Genomic DNA, 12,316 nt, shown 5'->3' on the forward strand with positions numbered 1-12,316 from the left:
TCTCCCCTTCCTCCTGGAGCACGGCCGGCCGCGGAGCCGCTTTCCGGGAGCGGCCGGGTGGTTCCTGGGCCGTCTCACGGCCCCGCTCCGCCGCCCGGGCCCCGCCGCGGCGGGAAGCACTTCGCGCCGGGCGCTGCCCCGCCGTTGCCACGACAACGTGCAGGCGCCGAGCTCGCGATCCCCGCCTCCCTGCCCGTGAGGTCATCCTCGTTCCCTTCCAATCAGCGCCCTGCTTCTTCGCGTGCTGGCCAATGGGAATGAACGTACCGGCCCATTCCCCGCCCCCTCGCCGTGGCCGCGCCGCAGGTGCCCCTGGTGATTGGTTGGCCTGCGGCAGCGCGCGCCAACGGGAGGGCGGGTCCTAGCGGCGGCCGGCCAATAGCGAGGAGAGGTGGGCCGGCTGGCTCCTCGGATTGGCTGCTGCCCGCGTGAGGGGCGGGGCCTGGCGCCGCGGAGGGATGATGGCGGCGCGGCGGGGCCGGTGAGCGGCCGGCGGGGCCCGGGGGAGGCAGCGGTGTCCGTGAGAGGAGGCCCGGCTCCCCCCGCGCTGGCGTGGGGCGGGAGAGTGGCCGCCCTGGGCCGCGGGGAGGGCCTGTGGCTGCCCCCTGAGGCCTGTGGCTGCCCCCGGGGTCGGGTGGGCCTGTGTCCCCCGGGGTCCGGTGTCGGCCCGGGGGGAATTACCGAGCTCCTCCTGCCCCAGCGGTGCAGGGGAACGAGCGGCGAGTGGGGTGCGCGGCAGGGCTGTGAGCCGGCGGTGCGCCCTGGGGCACAGGTGCCCCGTCTCCTCCTGCGTCCGATACCAGGGTGGGTGGCGGACCGTAGGTGTTCCCGGAAGCGCACTGTGATGGCGAGAGTGGTCGTGAACATTAGATTTGGGCTGCGTTCGTTTCCAGAAGCGTTCCCCGTGTGCTCTGCAGGGCCCTTTTTCCACAAGGGGGTTGTAGTGAGGACGTTGTCGGTCTCTTCTCCCAAGGAACAAGCGATAGGATGGGAGGAAACGGCCTCAAGTTGCGCCAGAGGAGGTTTAGGATGGATATTAGGAAAAACTTCTTCACCGAAAGAGTTGTCAAACGTTGGAAGAGGCTGCCCAGGGCAGTGGTGGAGTCGCCACCCCTGGAGGGATTTAAAAGCCGGGCAGACGCGGTGCTGAGGGACGTGGGGTGGTGGTGGGCTCGGCAGGGCTGGGCTAACAGTTGGACTCCATGATCTTAAAGGTCTTTTCCAACCTAAATGATTCCATGATTCATTTTTTGGAAGTTATTTGGCTATCACCCTTTTGTTGCCGCCTTCTGAATAACTATAATAAGCTTTGTTGTGGAGCGTGGGAGGATTCCTCATGAATACGCAAATTAATGAAGTGCATATTCATGTGTACATAGCAGAATTTATTTTACATGTAAATCTGCATAGTAACGGCCCATTAAGCTGATTTTAAGGGGTTTTGTCTTCCAGATTGTACGCTGTGGCTTTGAAGCGGGCGAGCTGCGTGCTGTGGAAGGGCACCTGGCTCCTCCTCTCCGTATTCTGCAGACATCAGCTGTGGTGAGCTCCGCGCCTCTGGCAGCGAAGTTCTGCACCGCGTTTCACTTCTTCCTGACCTCAGCTCATTCTGTCTTTCAAAAAAAGATGCTTTTTCCTAACAAGTTTAGGCCCGCTTGATAGTAAAATTGATTAAAAGCTATTTAAACCCTGCCCCTGGCACGTGATTTTGGGATTTGTTCCTGTTTCTCGTTTTACGATGGTTTATTGCTCGGCGCTGAACTGTCAAAACGCCACCAGCGGGGTGTACAAGAACAGCACCGTTACTTTTTATGGCTTTCCTTTACAAAATAAACCTCTCTTGAAGCAGTGGATTCACAACATGGGCCGGGACATGGGAACGCCATCCAAGCACCAGCGACTGTGTTCGAAGCATTTTGAGGACAGCTCTTTTGAAATTGACCCCTTGAAAATTAGAAAAAACAGACGTCTGCTGAAAGAAGCTGTTCCCAAAAAGTTCATTTTGGGTGAAGACGGAAACTGGCTCGTCGGCACGCCTCGGAGTTTCTGTGGTGGGATAAGTAATAAAACTCGAAAACGAATCCGGAATCCCGAGCAGTCGAGGGTAATTAAGATGTTTGCTATTGTGTTTATTTCCCTTAAATGCAGATTTGCATGTGAAGCACTTGAAGGCAGCAGCAGTAGCTGAAATGTGCTACGTGGCAGTAAAACGTTGCTAGTGACGCAGCGGGTTTTGTTTTTTCTCCCTGGTACGTCGGAGTGCGGAGGTGGCACTGGGAAGCCGGTGACTGGGGAAATTAAAGGCATCTCGGTGCTCTTTTAGGCGCAAAATTGGAATTCGAGCACAATGCTGGGGGGGGGAAAACCTGCTGCTTGTTGGAAATGCGGTCCCAGTTCCTGCTGTAAAATGGATTCACTCCCTGCAGACCTTTATTTGTGCACGAGAGTCCTCAGGCGTGGAAAAACTTCCTTTCGAGTCACTGCGATGATGTGTCGGTGCCGCAGTGCCCACGGCGTGGGGGTCTGGGGCAGAGACAAAGGCTTGACTTCTCTTCAGCCTTCTCCCCCGTGTATTTCATTCGGCTGGCGAGCCCATCTAGCGACAAATTAATGAAAACGAATTCTTTCTCTTGGCAGCCGATTCGTACGATGGGGTTCGTACGTGGCGCAAGCGGCAGAGCACCCGCACCGGTGAGATGCGCGGTGGTCTGAAAAGCAAATCAAAGCGTTTTCAGAGGCGAGCCCGTGCGGACACGGTGCTCTGTAGATACAAAGCACGGATATGCGCGCGGCGTGTGCGGTGTCCGTCTCTCGGAATTTGTAGGGCTTAATTTTTTGTTTGCGTTAGCTTTTATTATTAGGGAAGAGCGCTCACAGCTGGATCTGACAGGCTGTGGCACTGCCTCAGGGCTGATTTAAAGCACTCTGGAGTATTTTCTGGTTTTCAGTGAAAGGAAGAACCAAATTCCCTCGTGGGGCTGGGTGTCGATGGTGACCACATACATTTATATCTTTTTACAACTAATTCTTGACTCAGTCGTTACAGAAAGTCATTGTTTCAGTTGAGTCATTTATTTTCAAGTAATCTCACTCATTCTGAGCTACGTACAGAAATAACAGTAGAAGATTTATACATAAAGTCCTTAATTCATGTGCTGGTTATACGTAACACGGGCATTGCTAGAAACGGTTGAAAAAGAGAGTTTTCGAGGATATGTGACTCTCCAATGGCATTGCCGATGGAACGCTTTGTTTTAGGTCCCTGGGACGTGTGACGACGCTGCGGCGCCTGAGGGGACGGACTTGGAAGACCGGCAGAGAGAACTTTACAAGAAAGTGATAAAGGAGAATTACGACTCTTTAACCGCCTTGGGTAAAGGTTAGGTTTCCCTTTCTCTCGCTGAAGGCTAACAGGTCGATGCTGTTTCTGGCCTGGCTCTTGTCTAACAGTCACTCCTCAGATCCTTTGGTTTCTAGTGGATTAATCTTTAGGTGCTTCTGAATTTTTGTCAGGGATTGTAAGCTCCACAATCTTTCCTTTCAAGACCGAAGGACAGTCCCTTTCCTAACGCCTCCACGTGCTCTGCCGGAGTCAGATACCCAATCTGTGCCTGTAGGGGAGACCGTGTCTGCTTGATACAGGTAGAATAATAGAATGTGGAACTATTTTGATGCAGAAATAGTTAAATAATGTGAATGATGCCCGAGAAAATGAAGAAGGCTTTAGTTTTAAGTGCCCAACTATGCATTTGTTTGAAGTCATTGGTTTGGGTTTTTTTTTAAATTTGAAGATGTGAGCCCTCGCTGGCTCCTCAGCTTTCAAGTAATTCCTCGGATTAATAGAAGAACCCGCTGTAATTAGCGGCTAAAAGTGCATTCGCTTGTCCTCCGCGCTGGAGGAACAGAAGTGCTGTGAACCCCAGGAGCCTCCGGCGTTGCTTATTCTAGTTTGCGCTTTGTGACGCTCTTCAGTTCTAAGAAACGCTGATTTAGCCCAACCTCATTCTGTTGCTGCTTCTGCACCGTCAAATCTGAAATTACATGCAACAGCGAGACAGTGTAATTCCACTTTTTTTTAACTGTTGTTATTCTTTCCATACCTTCTGGTTTTTACAGCAGAAAAGCTAGAGTCTGCAGACAGCTGCCTCTATATTTTTATTTTTTTTTGTACAGTTCTGATCTGTTAAAAAAGCACGTGCAGTGCGTTGGGTGAGGAGGGATTAAGCTGGGGGAAAATCAGTCCGTGGATCAGAAAGGCCTGAATGAAAACACACAGCAGCAGACAGCTGAACTCCGCTTTTATGGCCGTCATCAATTCAACACTTTCCCCTGCTAAACGTTTATCTTTTCAACCTTTTGGATATAATTTCTGGAATACTGAAAAAATTGGAAGCCAAATATCGCTCGCCTGCTTCCCAGCCGCCCTCTCTAGATTTCTTGCTGTTGCCTCCTCGTTGGACCTTTTTCCCGGCGTAAAAGAGACCGTGGGTTCTGCAGGTATCTGCTAGAAAACGGCCTCGCAAAGGCTTTTCTCGCGGTTCTAGGAACAACTAGAAAAATTGCTCTTCTTTGAGAAAGCGAAAGGCAGTGGTTTTCATGGAAATTAACAAAAATGAGTCACGGTACAAAAAAAAAAAAGGCGTAAGGAATCTGCAGGGCTCAGAGAGGTTGAAGCGAACAGGCTGACAAAAAGCTGCCTTCGGCTCTGGTCTTTGTGCAACGTTCCCTTTGTCTACATCAATGCGATTAAAGTAGGTTAGGAAATATCTTTGTAATAACGGGGGGGGCTGGGGGGAAATCAGAGGAAAATATTAAGCGTCCTTTCCGTGTTCTGTTCCTTCTGCAGACTATCCTGCTCCCAGAAGCAGCGTCCAGCCAAGAGAAGCGCAGCACGCCGAGGATCAGCCGGATTTTGCGGAAAGGGAGACCCCCGCAAGTCTTGGTGCAGGTGTGTGGTGGCTCGTCAGAAATTAAATTGGCAACACGGTGAAACCGCCCGGGCTCGTAGGGTTAGAGGGAGGGGGAATTTCTGCTGCAGTCCTGCTTTTTTTTTTTTTTTTTTACCCCAAACTTGTTTTCTTCGGACGGACGTAGCGGCGGTGAATCGGGAATGGTTGTTCTTTGGAGATTTACGGTATTCCGCGTCAGGTAAAGGGAGCGTTTGGAATGTTTCTCTTCCAGGCTGCGGCGGGGCTGCCGTCAGAGCCGAGGTGCAGAGTCACCCCAAGAGTGCGGAAGATACAGAACTGTGTGGATCATCCTCAGGAGGATCCCGGGAGCTGACTCGCCAAATTTCGGCCAAGGGGGTAACATCTGAGAGCCATCGGAATTCAGCAACAGGTCAGGCAAATCCAACGGGAAGCAGAAGGGGCAACGGCTCCCTTGAGGAAGGAGAACCGAAGGAATTCAAAGAGATCCTTTTTGATCAGCAAACCCACACGGGGGAAAGACTTTATCTGTGTCCAGAATGTCAGAAGGCTTTTAAATTGAAAATTGGCCTTCTGAAACATCAGCAAATTCACAGCAAAAAGAGTCGGGCGTCATCGTACATATGCACAGACTGCGGCAAAAGCTTTGCTCGCCACGCGGACTTGATGCGCCACCAGAGAACTCACACGGGGGAGAGGCCTTACAAGTGCACGGAATGTGAAAAAACCTTCATGGAAAAGCCGAGACTCACCAATCATTTGCGAACTCACAACATATACACGTAATCGGTGCGCCAAAAGCTTTCCTGGGAGAGATTTTTTTTTTTTTTTTTTTTTTTCCCCATTCAGTTACCAAAAAATCCCCCTCCGTCCAGAGGTGATGGCTTATAGGCGTACGGCGATGGCGGGGGAAGCTTTAGGATAAGACAATTCAATAAGACTGAATAAAGTTCAAGCGTGAGAAGCATCGGGTTGGCGCCAGCCTAACAGTCATTGATTAGGAGCTGATTTTAATTAGCGGCTAGATGATTCATCTCTGGGAGGAGGAGTTGTGCAGAGCAGTGCTGACTGTACCCAAAAGCATTATTAAAAAAAAAAAAAAAATCTTCTGGCGCACCAAACGGCACGTGGTAGAGAACGTCTGTATTAATGCAGAAAAATGCTGGGAGTTTTGCGGGTAGGAGAAGGCAGAGAAAATGTCGTGATCAGCACAGGATTGTCCGCAGAGCTGTGAGCGGGAAGTGGAGCTTCTAAGAGGGTAGGATAAGGCGAATGGTTGGGTTTGATGTAAAATTAGCAACCGAAAAAAAAAGCCCACGTTAGTTCAGCAGTTACAGTCATAGGACAGCTGTGGTGGCAGAGAAAGCACCGTCACGTGGAAATCATAGAGCCACAGACCAGTTTGGGTGGGAAGGGACCTTAGAGACCACCCAGTGGCACCCGCTGCCCTGGGCAGGGACACCTCCCACCAGCCCAGGTTGCTCCAAGCCCCGTCCAACCTGGCCTTGAACCCCTCCAGGGATGGGGCAGCCACAGCTTCTCTGGGCAACCTGGGCCAGGGGCTCACCCCCCTCACAGCCAACAATTTCTGCCTCACATCTCATCTCAGTCTCCCCTCTGTCAGTGGAAAACCCTTCCCCCTCGTCCCATGGCTCCCCTCCCTGCTCCAGAGTCCCTCCCCAGCTTTCCTGGAGCCCCCTGAGGGACTGGAAGGGACTCCAAGGTCTCCCCGGAGCCTTCTCTTCTCCAGGCTGAACCCCCCCAGCTCTCTCAGCCTGTCCCCACAGCAGAGGGGCTCCAGCCCTCCCAGCAGCTCCGGGGCCTCCTCTGGCCCCGCTCCAACAGCTCCGTGTCTCTCCTGTGCCGAGGCCCCAGCGCTGGAGGCAGCACTGCAGGGGGGTCTCCCCAGAGCGGAGCAGAGGGGCAGAATCCCCCCCTCGCCCCCCTGCCCACGCTGCTGGGGATGCAGCCCAGGCTGTGGGGGGTTTCTGGGCTGCCAGCACACGTTGCCGGCCCATGGCCAGCTTTTGCCCCCTCCAGCACCCCCAAGCCCTTCTCCTCAGGGCTGCTCTCCATCCCTCCATCCCCAGCCTGTGCTGGGACCGGGGGCTGCCCCCACCCAGGTGCAGGACCCTGCACTTGGCCTTGTTGAACCTCCTGAGGTTCACATGGACCCACTTCTCCAGCCTGTCCAGGTCCCTCTGGATGGCATCCCATCGCTCAGGTGCGTCCACAAACTTGCTGAGGGTGCAGCCGTGACCAGAATCAGTTGCTTCAAGCATCTGTTCGCTGGAGGCGAGATGCCGATTTAATTTCTGAGAGTCTGGAAAAGAGGGAGGGTCTGTTCTTCGTATTTGTGCCAAGTACAGGTGACATCAAAGCTGCGGCTTCAGCTGCAGGGACAAGATCAGCAGAAGGGAGTCCCGCAGAGGCGGCGTTTGTAGATCACGCCTCTTCTCTCCGCGGGCTGGGGATATTCAGCGTTTTTGCTTATTCCGGTTGAGCGCAGATGTTTCAAAAGTCGTTTTTCCCTCCGGTTTGAGCTTTGCCGTGAGCCCCTGGGCGGAGTTGGTGTCCTCAGCTTCCCGTGAGGAGCAGCAGAGCGAGACCCTGCTGGTGCTGTGGTGGAGCTCCACAGCTTCCGAAGGGGGTTGGCGGGGATGCACTTGGCCCCAAGGGATCCCTGCCCGTCCCAAATATGAGAGTAACTTCCAGAAAACTCTTATCGCCGGCTTCTCGTTATTTCCTTCTCATAATTGTCCTGGGGACGGCTTTTCTTTTATTCTTCTCCTCCGCAGCTTAATGCCTTAGCGGTCACGCGGACGCTGTGTGCTCCTGAACGAGGATTCCTTGGAGTGAGGTGATTCCTGGCGGCGGAAATCCCGTAAAAAAGCCGTCCTGCCGAAACCGCCCTTCCCTTCATGAAAGAGTTGGATAACCCGGAAAGTCGGGGCTGAATCCGACGCGTGGTTGCGTGCCCGGAGCGGTTCATTCCGCAGCTGCCGAGAGTAAATCCTGGGTGAAGCTCTTCCTCCTTCTCCACGCACAGAGCGAAGGAGCGTCCGACCAGGCAGAGGCGCTTGCTTAAATCTGAGGTTTTTGCGTGCGCTGGAATGCGAATAATCACCTTATTTAGAGGTTTAAGTGGAGACAGAGGGGGAATGGAGTCAGGGAAAGCCACGCGGGCGATGGGAAGCCATGGCGGTGCGCGGGGTGACGCTTGTTCAACATGCCGAGCGGATCTTAAACGGTAAAATTAAGGAAAAAAAAAAAAAAAAGAAAAAAAGATGAAGAGGTTCGGTAGACACACAACTAGGTGTCTCCCCCGTGAGAGGCATCGAAAGGTTAGTTCCTCGGGTCGGCAGCAGCGTGGTGGTGAGGGTGAACAGCCGGAGGAGTTGGAGGAGTCGTGATCGATCCCTTTAAAGCGCGTTCCGTGGGTGTGATTTTCCTGTAAAAATGGAGAAGTGGAGTGGAAATCCAGGGTCGGACCTCGCTGAGGTGACTTGTGTCCTGACAAAAGAGCGCCAGAAGAACAGGGGGAGAGACGCTGCACCTGTGGTTCGGTGAAAACTTTTCCATTCCTGTAATTCCTGACCATTTTCTCCCTCCTGCGAGCAGAAGGGCTCCGGTGCGGCGGGCGGATTTCTCCCACCGTCCCGACCCTCTCGCCCGAAACGCCGAGAGGAATGCGACTTCTTACAGCGTCTCGGCGAACTGCCGTCTGCTTGGGATGTAAAAAGTGCGGAGATGTTCATACACAGATTCGGCTCTTTAAAAAAAAAAATAAAAAAAAGTTAAGTTTTGTTGGTTTTCTTTGTAATACAGACCCTCCTTCCCCTTCCACCGGGAGGAATTTTGCCTCGCCTTAGCCCAGAACGATTAAACAAATCATTTACGTGCGGGAATCCTCGTTCCCTCCGTGCGTCGCCGTTAGAAACTTCAAAAATAGTTATTTCCGAAGCTGTGTTTGAACGTCGTGTTTCCAGTCTCCGTGGAAAAATAACTCTAAAGGGCAGCAGCGTGAGTTACGCAGCGGAAAGCGCCACTGGAGGAAGAGTTATCCCAGCCCAAAGCTTAGGCTGAGGGAGAACACAACAAACTTGCCCGAAACGGGGTGAAAATCAGGTAATTCTTCGTCGCGGGATCGGTCGAAATGGGTAGAAGGGACGTAGAAATTCACCCTTCCTTGTCTTTTCACAGGAACAGGCGCGGGAATCGCGGGATTCTCTCAATTCCTCGCTGGGAAACTCTCTTCGTTCTCTTGGAGCAGGGAGAGGAAGAGGTTTTTCGTAAACTACGTAATTTAATAAGAAACCGAAGCTGAGAATCCCTCTGTTGGCCTTGAGAAATGACGTTCCTGCGTTGGGGAAACAACAAGCGACTGCATAAACTCCTGGGTTTGCGTGGCCGGGGGGGGAAAAAAAAAAAAAAAAAAAAGCCAGATCTGTAGCGAGACGGGTTTTCTTTAAAGAGGATTTCCAGCTCGTTTCTTGACTTTTATTTTTAATTTTTAAAAAGCTTTAGGTCATGTTTAGTCTGCAGGTGTAAAGCTCGCCCCGCTATGTCCCGCCTTGTCAGGAGCAGCGGCGACAGAAACACATCTGAGGCTTTTCAGCTCGGAGAATTTTAGACATTTTGAGAATTTTAGAAAACCTTTTTAGTTTTAAGAGCCCTTACGTTCTCTGAACGGTAGAAACGGGATCGGGATGTGGCATGTGGGGCTTTTCTCCCCTTTTCTGGCTTAATTCTGCTCTAGGGATTGCCGTCTGAAGAGTCCTCTCCCGTTGCCTTCTCTTCCGTTTGCAAATTAAGAGATTGATGTTGAGAAAAGGTTATTCCTCTTTAAAGTTCCTCCGTGCTTGTCTCTCTCTCCTCTTGCCCCGTCAGATGAAGGGTCTCGTCTTGCGTGTTCGACCGGTGCCTCCTGGGCTGCGGGCGCTGCCGTGATGCGAATAAAACACAAAATGACAGAATCTGAGGTCTCGGACGAGCCCTTTCTGGGAAGAGATCGTCTTCCCTTTCCACGCGGCTTTTTGCTAAAAGCCATCAAGAAAAACCCCAACCCTTTTCCCATAAAGCTCCGTCTGCTTTTTTTTTTGGGGGGGGGGGGGGCGAGTTTGGCCTTATCTCGGTTTACTGAGCGTTATTCTAGTCTGGTCTGTCCCATCCCGTCCAGGTGTTTCCAGTTGCCCCAGTTTGGAGGCAGAGCTGGAAGCGGTTTCATGGCAAGTGCCTGGGAGACGCCAAGTGAAACCGTTTGCGAGCCGAGGGAAGGGGGCGGCTCTTCCCGCAGGGGTCGGCGAGGCTGGTGGCCTCCGCGGATGTCGCGCTTTAACCCGGACGACAAGCGGGACCGCGCAGCTTGCGCGTCCCCATCCCCGGCGGGGGAATGGGAAGAGTGAAAGTGAGGAAAAACTCGTGGGTTGAGATAAAGACGCTTTGACGACTAAAGCGAAGGCGGCGCACGCAAGCAAAGCGGAACAGGGAATTCATTCCCGGCTCTCCATTGCAGGCGGGTGTTCAGCCATCTCCAGGACAGCCGGGCTCCATCCTGCGTGGCGGTGGCTTGGGAAGACAAACGCCATCACTCTAAACTCTAATTACGTGTCGTAGAACATCCCTTTAGTCAGTCGGGGTCAGCTGTCCCGGCTGCGTCCCCTCCCAACCCCTTGCGCCCCCCAAGCCCATCGCTGGCGGGGGTGAGGTGAGGAGCAGAAAAGGCCTTTGGCTGCTTAGAAACAACCAAAACCAGTTTTTTACCGGCGCGATTTTGACCCCAAATCCAAAATATACCACTACGCCAGCTGCTAGTAAGAAAGTCACCTCCATCCCAGCCTAAACCATGACAGTGCTGCAGCTGCAGAGACGTTACGCCGGGTCGGATAAATTCCCGGAATTAAGAAAATGATAGAAATTCTTCAATACGGCGACACCGCTTCTGGCTCAGGGTGTCCCTGGGCTGCGGAGCGATGCTTCGGCGTTAGTACGGCGCCTTCGCTGTGGTCTCACACCCTGGGACGGGTCCGAGCCCGGATGGATCTTGGATGTGGCCTCCTGCTGCTCTTCTTGTGGAGCTGGGTCCTTGTGGGACCTTTCAGGAGCCCTCGGAGGAACATCGGGGAGAGGACGTGGGGAGCGAGCGGCTCCGGAGGGAGCCCCGGATCGGTGGCAGCAAACGGGTATCTCTTGAGCTGTCGTCCCCAAAACGGGCAAAACTCACCCAACCCTGGAGACGCTCGGGATGCTCCGGTTTGGGAAATGGTGTCACAACCCGGGTATCCCGCACCGCTCTCAGCCCCCCGGGAGCCCCGGCGGGGACAATGCATCCTCCCGGGCTCGGAAGCGGCTCGGCCCATGCAGAGGGATGATTCCTCCCCCTCCCGAGCGCTGGATCCCGCGGGACGCTCCCGGCCCCCAGCATCGGACCGTGCTTTTAATTCCCCAGTGCCGCAAAGAGCGGGGTCTTCAGCAACTGCTGCCCTGGGTGAGCAAAGCTTCCCGCAGGAGGATTTGACATTCCCGGGGAAATATTCCCTACGCGGTAAGAGACGTTTGAAAAATCTCAGGGATAAACCAAGCAAACCCTGCCCGAGCTGACGCTGGCTGAATCCGTGGCCGAGGAAAAGAAACCCCTGGATCCCAGCAGATGTTTTATGTTCCTTCCCGGTGTCCCCAGCACGGGAATTCCCGGTCTACTCCGGCAACTCGGCGCCGGCTCCGGGCGCGGGGTGTCTCTGACCCTCCGCCGCTGCCTGCTGCTCCCCGGCTCTTGGTTCGACCTGCGGTTTTACCCGGCGCAGGAGCAGCCGTAACCTCAAACCTCGCCGAACCCACGGGAAAGGAGAGGTCTGGTGGGAGGAGAGGCGAAAACGAGGGGCTCGACGCCCTGCCCGGGGGGTGCTGCGCGCTCCAAAACCCTCCTGCGTCGTCCTCCTGCGGGGTCCAGGGAGTTCTTTAGGTCCTGTGCCCTCACGGCGGCGGTGGCCTCGCCTGGTGGGTGTCCTCGGACATGGTGGGGGAAACTGGGAGGGGATGCAAGAGGCAGACGATGCCGAGGGATTGTGGCAGCGATGCAGAGGGTCCTTCCTCTCACCCGTCACCCAAAGGGCTTGGTTTCGTACCCTGGTCTCCGCGGGTCACCGATCCCAAACAGCTCCGAGCAGGTTTTATGGAAACGCTTTTATTTTTTTTTGTGACCAAACCCGCTGCCGGCCGGCGGTGACCGCGGGGGTCCCTGCTGGCCCCTGTACCTCGAGGTGTCAGATTTGTGCCCGTTCATCACCGCGCCCGCTCCCCGCAAGCACGGACCTGCCCTCCAGAGCTGGTGAGAAGGTGGGAGAGCGGCTGGTCCCCGTCCCCTCCCGGCAGGGACATCCCTGCCCTTG

The 12,316-nt window shown here is 54.1% G+C and overlaps 1 protein-coding gene across 1 annotated transcript; it reads left to right on the forward strand.

Annotated features, from left to right (window-relative positions):
* Window positions 1–443: 443 nt before the first annotated feature.
* On the forward strand, window positions 444–8,739 carry LOC141738519 (uncharacterized). The gene is made up of 6 exons (XM_074573798.1): window positions 444–481; window positions 1,453–1,542; window positions 1,847–2,104; window positions 3,259–3,379; window positions 4,847–4,948; window positions 5,182–8,739. The coding sequence occupies exons 3-6, from the start codon at window positions 1,862–1,864 to the stop codon at window positions 5,712–5,714; spliced, it is 999 nt and encodes a 332-aa protein (XP_074429899.1). The 5' UTR covers window positions 444–481; window positions 1,453–1,542; window positions 1,847–1,861; the 3' UTR covers window positions 5,715–8,739.
* The last annotated feature ends 3,577 nt before the right edge of the window (window positions 8,740–12,316 follow it).

This window comes from Larus michahellis, chromosome 2 (genome assembly GCF_964199755.1).
Source record: "Larus michahellis chromosome 2, bLarMic1.1, whole genome shotgun sequence".
Lineage (NCBI taxonomy): Eukaryota > Metazoa > Chordata > Aves > Charadriiformes > Laridae > Larus > Larus michahellis.

Excerpts from the sequence above, each read along its gene's own strand:
- LOC141738519 (XM_074573798.1), top strand. The coding sequence starts at position 1,862 with ATGGGCCGGGACATGGGAACGCCATCCAAGCACCAGCGACTGTGTTCG. Across the intron at positions 2,105-3,258 it reads GGAATCCCGAGCAGTCGAGG|GTCCCTGGGACGTGTGACGA; the intron begins GTAATTAAGATG and ends GCTTTGTTTTAG. Across the intron at positions 4,949-5,181 it reads CCCCGCAAGTCTTGGTGCAG|GCTGCGGCGGGGCTGCCGTC; the intron begins GTGTGTGGTGGC and ends TTTCTCTTCCAG.